This window comes from Malus domestica, chromosome 14, assembly GCF_042453785.1.
Source record: "Malus domestica chromosome 14, GDT2T_hap1".
In the NCBI taxonomy this organism is placed as follows: domain Eukaryota; kingdom Viridiplantae; phylum Streptophyta; class Magnoliopsida; order Rosales; family Rosaceae; genus Malus; species Malus domestica.
In genome coordinates, this window is record NC_091674.1 from 28,741,453 (window position 1) to 28,749,299 (window position 7,847).

Sequence of the window (7,847 nt, forward strand, 5' to 3'; positions counted from 1 at the left end):
GTTTAGCCCTAGCGCCGATCATTATTCTCTCTCAAAATCTTGGATTGGGCTTCTTTCCCATTTTTCATATCTGGGCCCAACTAAACGAGTTTTGGGTATTTCAGGCCCAAGCCCGAGTATTGAGGGTGTATTCAATTGGGATTTTAAGGGATTTTAATTCTTTTAATGAATGTAGGGGTATTCAATCAGGATTTTAAGGGATTCTCTGAAATTCTAGGTGTATTCAATTGGAATTTTAAAATAGTTTATTAAAATCCTTAGAAATCCAGGTGTATTCAATTAAGATTTTAAAGAAGTTTATAACATTCCAGGTGTATTCAATTAGAAATTGATTTTAGAGAATTTGAGAAAGTTGAGGAATTAGAGGGAATTGGAGAGATTTCATAGTGTATTTTAAGTATCCACAAATCTCACATCTTCCCATGAGATTTCGAGGGAATTGAATCAAAATTTTATATAGAATCTCTACAAATCAATTGAACTCCATAAAAATCCATGGATTTATAAATCCATTAAAATCTCTCACATTCTCAATTGAATACACCCCCCTAAGTAAGCTTAATTATAGTGAATCTCGCTCTCTTAGTCACCCGGTGGCTGAAGATTCTTAATCATCTTGTTCTCTTGATCACCTGATGATTGAGGATTCTTAGTCACCCAAGATATGATAAAAAGAATTGAGATTAAAATGCTAAAAGTAAATGCTTTTATTTTCCACACTTAACATCCGATGACCGATAGAATATTACTGAAACTATACTAGTGTCCCCGGAATTATGATCCAATTACATATTGCCTTATGAAAGTCACAAAGAACCACCTTGAGCCCTCGGTCGATGTTTGGCATCCCACAGTATACAAAGGGTGTGATAACTGATAAATCGTATTATTTGTCAACATATTCAGCCCCGACACAACTATATCGGGGCAATAAAATGAAAATGAGGGTCTTAGCGTTTTGTTCAATGGCCAATCTACTAGAGATGAACCGCACATATGTGTAAGACCTAACTGCATTAGAAAGGTGATCAACATTTTATCCGCTATCAAGTAAAATGTGATTTAATAAATAACACTCCTGGAATAAAATTTAAAACTTCGTGCTATGGCTACATATTGGTAGGATTTATTTTTTCATGGATTTCATGCCTCCACATAGACAAAATCCTAAGTCCATCATCATGAACAAGTTATCAACAAAATTTCCTCGTACCGTTGAGTATTTTTTTTTTTTTAAAAAACATGAACTAGTGGTCATGGTTGATTATATTTGCAACTTTTATTTTTATTTTATTTTTTAAAAACATGGGACTGACTGGTAGCTTCGCTGTAGCAGTCCACCATTTTGGGGGTTGGGAAGACTCACAGAGGCATTTTAGCCTATCTCTAGCCATCATCGTGCGATTCACACGTGCTCAGACTCAAACCCAAAATATGCTACGTATAATACGCACTTGAAATTCATCCGAACTACTGAGTCACCGCGTGGTGGTTTCTTTTTATTTTTTATTTATGGTTAATGTAAAACAAATTCTTGACTGACCAGGTCTCTTTTTTCAAGATATATATCCATCCCACCGAAAAAAAGAGAGTCAAAACCTAAACACCACTCTAGGCTCAAAATCTTCCAAGTATATATGCAGACACAAGAAAATGATAACACAATTAAGAGAAAAAAGGGTCTTTATAATCCAAGTTCTACTAGGATTCAATTACCACCACTACCTCCAAACGTTGCCACCTACACAATCTAGTCTATAAATATGCATCAATATTTCAGCTCAAATTTACTTAGACTTCTTTGTGCAACACCAGAACCATTTCCTCGATCCAACAATCTCCGGACCATCATTTCCTCCAAGCGATCACGTATTAATTTGGTCCGCCGTTGACTAAACCGACTCTGAAATGATCATCGGCTTGAATCAGCTGCCTGTCGGGTTTAGGTTTATGCCAACAGACGAAGAGTTGGTCACTCATTATCTGATGAACAAGGTGTTGTATCGGCCTGTACCAGCTGCTCAGGAAATTCGGGAGATCGATGCGGCTCGATTCTACAGCAACCATCCTAAGAATCTAGGTATGTATTTATTTATGATCGTCATTGGTTCTTTTAGAATTAACAGTTTTGTTAGCCAAAGTTTATTTTCCACTACCGGTCTCAAGTCTGGATGCATTCTGTTCGTAGGTCGAATCCCTATATTAGCGAAGTGTGTGTGTATATATACGATTGACATAATATATGTTCTTAGACATGTTATAAGATCCGATCAGATCCATGAGTTATATGTTGATCGAGGTAACTTAGCGATTGACAATTGATGAAGTTAAGCTTAATTAGAACAAATTTTAGATTACATGTTGAGAATCTCACGTCGAAAAAAATACAAAAGAGCATATGAACAAACAAAACAAAGAAAGGAATTTTTTGGAGAAAAATAGGTAGGACTTAGTTTTTGGAAAATATAAGTTCGCATATATATATACCACGTGTATATGAAATGAAATGCTTTAAATGTAAAAAAATAAAATACAAACTGGACGATTTTTTTTTTTCCATTTGAAAAAAATGCACGAAAAGTTAACTTATCTGAATGTGATGGACAACTTCGAGTATATATTTTCAACTTTTTAAAATTTAATGCCATATTTTAGTTACTTTGAGTTATGTAGCACCCTTTTTAACTATGTATATGAAATATGTAGCACCAAATCATAACCATAGCGAAAGCAAATTGAAAAAACTTAACTCCTTGCGTGCATGCTTGCTTGGCTCTAAAGTGATGCTAGAGAGACCAAATTTTTTAAATTTAATTTAAAAGAGTTCAACTATTAATCGTCACATCATGTGATTTACAAAAGATAATCTAAAAATTTGGTCTCTATAACATTTTCCCGCACTGTATATTTCGATCAAATGTCATGCATTGAAGATATCTGTAGATTAAACCCTAGTTATCTATGTTCGAGTAGTATTTTTCTTTTCCTTTTTTCGAGGTTTCAAGTCAACTTTTATAATTTATATGGACCAGTATATAATTTTGTATCTTCTTACTTGCATGCATGCAGTGACGTTCTCCTGCGGGGAGAGAGAGTGGTTTTTCTTCATCCATCAAGGTGAAAGCAGTTATGCATCCCAAACCAGAAGCAGTATTCGAGTAGTTGGAAATGGTTTAGGGTTTTGGAAACCCAAGTACGGATCAGAAACTCCCATCTGCGATGAGGATGGACATTTCTTTGCCTCCAAGATCTCTCTCACTTACTTCTCGGGAAGAAGTGCTTCGCATGCAAAGAGAACACATTGGAAAATGGTGGAGTACTACTTACATGAACATGATCACGTCGAGTCTAACACAGAAGAAAAGTACCAAGGTAAAAGACGAAATACAACCATACTCTACTTTCATGGGGCACTGCAATGAATATGACTTATTTTGGTAAAAAATAAAGCCTATTTATTTTATTATATTTTATACTAGTGGCGGATGTACATTGTGACCAACGTGGTCAGGATCATATGGAGTTCATGAAATATACATGTGAAGGTCTTCCGATGACCTTTGAATATTTGGTATGTGTGCTCGCCAAGTGTTTGATGTAATCCTTGCTCAACAGCATGTTGCGTTAAGAGCACTTGACAAATTATCGATAGCACTCATCAGATTGTTTTGGCATATGTCGACTGCACAACATGGTTCGGTTGACAACAACAAGCACACTAAGTGCTCAACGAAATGCCTAACCGAATAACATCATTGTAGTTTCAATGAAATTCTCAAATTTACTAGTAAGTGCATTAAAGATGTAGTCATCGATTCGCCCAAAAGGCCACAACTACCGCAAAATAAAAAAATTCATAATCATCCTATTAAGATCGACCTAAACCAGCTCATTAGAATTAGTTGCTTATTATTGTTACAAGTAATTTCATAGCTCATACTAATTCTACTACTTTTGGATGCAGTGCGGAGAAGAGAGTGGGTATTGAGCCGAATGATAAGAGGAACGGATTACACTGGATTTTGAGGATTTTGCAAATTTTGGAATTCTTTTATAATTTATTCATTAAATAATAGAGAAAATACTTCAACATTTTTTCTTTAAATGTTAGAAATAAGGCTGCAGGAAGCATTTTATTCATGTAATAAGATGATTTATTTATTTCTCCTTTCATCTAGGTCCTATTTTATTTATCTACAATTTTGTGAGGTATTTTTTACTTCATTTGTTCTATCAAGCTTTCCAAATTTTCACTCAAACTCTCCGGTCATTTTTTTCGCTTTATTGCATTCGTGATTTAGCCTGGTATATTGCGTAATATGGTGAGTTTATTCAAACTATTTGTGGGAAGGAAAATAAAGTTTTCTGCTGAGTTTAAGTGACAATTTAGCATTTTTATCGACTATTTCCAGTGTTTTGGGACGGTTTCCTACTTTAACGACCATTTTAGGGCTTCCTACGTGGTGAAAGGTCTTTAGTAACCAGTTTCATTAGTCACTCTACCCTACAAAAAGATACTTTAAGCAACGGTTAAACAATTCGTCGCTAAAAATCCGATTTGGACAATGCCTTTCCCCGGCTACCGACAGCAGTCGACCAAATTTTATAAACGATCCCGGCACAACCTTAAGACAATAAAACTTCAAACCTATCGCAGAAAGTAGACCAGTTAAAAACTAAATTTGAGTTTCAAAGAAACTGTGACTGGAAACTAATAAGCTATGGGGTGTGCTATCCACACACCACTTTTTACTTCTCTTACACCCCTTGTTAATTTCTATCATTTGATCTTCTTTAATTCATCCGATCTGACGGCCGAAAATTAAAAATGTGTGAAAGAAGTAAAAAAGGTATATAGATATCACACCCCTAAGCTATATGAAAAACATAACCATTCCGGTACAAACCACAAAACAACCAGAGAAATGAAGCCGTAACTCACGAATAATATATATTAGTTCTGTTGACAATCAGCGATCATTTTGATCATTCTCTGAAAACTCTCTGTGAAATTCAAGAAACCGCCAATTCAAGGGGATGGGTTCATTTAACAAAATTACAATTAATTGCATGGAAATTTTTCACAAAATAACCAAAATGATTGACTATGGACAATCTTAGGGACCGCTTTTATTGATTTTGAATCTTAGGGACCAAAGTGATGAGTTATGCCAATCTCAGAGACTATTTTGGCTAAAAAGCCATTAGTTTCAAAGTAGCATTCATCCATTTTCGGCGTTGGTTATGCTAAACCAACATCATCTTCGCATGAACGAACATATATAATACCTAATAGCAGTCATTCATCTGTGATGTAGATTTTCTCTTCCAGATTTAATGCAGAAAACTATTTTGAAAGCTCGAAATTCATGGGATCGGCACATCGAGAGATGGCCATAGACTTCCATATTGTTGATATCTAATGGAAGATTTGGCACAAAAGGAAGAAAATTGGTTTACAGTACAAGAATAATTGGCTATAAACTATCATCCAATACAGTGCACAAAAAGAAAAAGAAGAACCATAACACAGAAGGCCAGCCACACCTTCCAGACTGCTATAAGATTTGTGACAACCACGCCTTATCACGGTTGGGGAACTTACATAAACATCTTCTTCTCAGATAGTTTGACATAATTCGTTGAAAAGATGCACATGAACCCGACCAAGGCAATGGTTTGATGAATATGCATTCCAATCATACATTGTGAAAACACAAACTTCCAGTTAGTTTGACATAATTCATCTCTTATTCGGAACGCTATAGCAACCAGTTTCATCATACTAGGGCCGTACGCCTCTAAATAGTCTCATTGAGATCGAAAGGAGCATTAACACGAAAAAGCAACAAACAAAAGATTGACTGCACAGTCCAAGACATAACTAAGAATTTCAATCGAATTGATGTAAGAAGCAGTCTAGTATCCCTTCAAATTGATGACATCAAACTTAAACAACAGTTTCCATCTAGAAAAAACATAACGATAATCAGATAAAGCGAAAACGCACAGTATTACGTCTCAAGTCTCTGACAAGCAATTTCAACTCTTTTGTGTCCCCGGTCGAGCAGGTCCGAAGTAGTTGGTTACCAATCCCATAATAGCAAACCTGGTATTTGAGATAAAAGAACACAGGAAACAGGAAAGATTTCAGAACATAACCCATGACAAGATTTAGTACTGATTAGGTACTGAGGTGCTTTTATAAAAAGTGGGTATAAAAAAAAGCTGATCTCAAAAAGATGTTTGGTAAACACTTCAAAACAGCTTATTTTCACAGTTTTACGTGAAAAAAAAGTTGAAAACGTGAAGCAGCAAAAATGAGCTTATTCTCACAACAAAGCAGAAGCAGTTTTTTTTCAAAGCAAAAACGGTACCAAATCAGCCATTACAATCCCATCACATCCATTCGAGAATAATAAAATAAACCCATAAATTATGGTGAATACAAGTAGCACTTAAGCCTAACAGAGCTCCTGTTTAAAAATGCTTCTCTAGGAAGCACTTCAGATCATAAGCGCTTTGACTGAAACCGCTTCTATTAGATGCGATGCAAGTAAAAACCGCTTCTATCAGGTTCAATGCAAGTAAAAGATTTTAATAAAAATCTAAGTGGATCGTGAAGTAGGTGGTTCTTCTAGAAAGCACTTCTGGTTCTAGGTGTTCTTCTAACTCCAAAAGCTGTTAACTTTCACTGCAAAACATTGTCAGAAGCACTTATGTTTATCTGAAAAACGATTTAGCACCTCCAAACAGGCCCAGTATCACTACTTTAAAGAAAAAGCTGAAATTTTTAACTTCCAAATCTCGAAAAATGTTGTTGTAAACACACTACTTTCATGTCCGAATCCCAAATGCTCTGGTAAATTGGTAAATCGGTAAATCGTGCACAAATTTGGAAATTTACTAAAGTAATACAGTAAAAAGTAAATTGGGAACTTACATCATGGCCATGGAGATCTGTTTGAGGTCGTTCTCGATGTTCTTCATGTTCACCAGCGATTGAGCGCAGAATATGATCGCAACCCAAGAGCACAACTTGTACTGCAAATTCATAATTCAAATAATTAATCACACTTCAAATATTAGCAAATTCCAATTAAAAGTAGCAAATCTGCAATCGAGAGAGAGAGAGTACGGACGCGGAACATGACGCCGGCGAGGCCGAAGACGACGGCGATCAGACCGGAATAATCCACTGGAAGATCTTGCGGCGCCACCGCGGACGGCACGTAGCGCTTCGCCGCCGAGGGCTGGCGCGGGTCGTTCACCGTCGATGACATCTCTCTTTTCTCTGGCTCTCGGGCGAGTGTTCCGATGGATCTCTGGCTCTCGCTCGAGTTTTGGTACGTTGGATGTGAAGAGGAAAACAAAGAGTTAAATTATTAGGTCGTGTTTGGTTTGTTTGTTATTGTATGCGGCCCAAAAGTAAAGAAAAACACAGTTTACTCGAACAAGGCCTAAAAAATAAATTGAGAATTTTAACGAAAAGCTTTCGGTACTATTTATTTTAATGAAAATTTTACACTAAAATGTTAATCCTGGTACTATTTATTTTCCCTTTTATTTTTTTTTATCGTTAAAACTCAAAGTTTTCAAATCTCTTTTATTAGTTTTCTTAAAAAAAATTGAATTGAAGATTAACCAAAATTGAACTGAATTGACGAGAAATTCGAATTTTTATTAAAGTTATTTTCTATACGGAATTGGAGAACAAATAAATTGTTTCATATAAGATTAGGAATCACATAAATCGTAATGAAATCAATTTTATTTTGTTTTATATGAATTATTTTATATGCAAACTAGGTTAAATGAGTTAGTAAATTAGAATTTTAGCAATGAAT

General features: G+C 35.4%; 1 protein-coding gene across 1 annotated transcript; it reads right to left on the minus strand.

The window, feature by feature from the left end:
* Nucleotides 1-5,881: 5,881 nt before the first annotated feature.
* On the minus strand, nt 5,882-7,483 carry LOC103455406 (protein Asterix-like). The gene is made up of 3 exons (XM_008394988.4): nt 7,143-7,483; nt 6,944-7,044; nt 5,882-6,109 (listed from the first exon to the last, which is right to left on the minus strand). The coding sequence occupies exons 1-3, from the start codon at nt 7,281-7,283 to the stop codon at nt 6,043-6,045; spliced, it is 309 nt and encodes a 102-aa protein (XP_008393210.1). The 5' UTR covers nt 7,284-7,483; the 3' UTR covers nt 5,882-6,042.
* Between the last annotated feature and the right edge of the window lie 364 nt (nt 7,484-7,847).

What these genes read in the sequence shown, in the direction of transcription:
- LOC103455406 (XM_008394988.4), bottom strand. Translation starts at nt 7,283, where the DNA reads ATGTCATCGACGGTGAACGACCCGCGCCAGCCCTCGGCGGCGAAGCGC. An exon ending in TCGCCGGCGTCATGTTCCGC is followed by an intron (nt 7,045 to 7,142) that starts GTCCGTACTCTC and finishes ATGAATTTGCAG; the next exon opens with TACAAGTTGTGCTCTTGGGT. An exon ending in CAGATCTCCATGGCCATGAT is followed by an intron (nt 6,110 to 6,943) that starts GTAAGTTCCCAA and finishes CTCAAATACCAG; the next exon opens with GTTTGCTATTATGGGATTGG.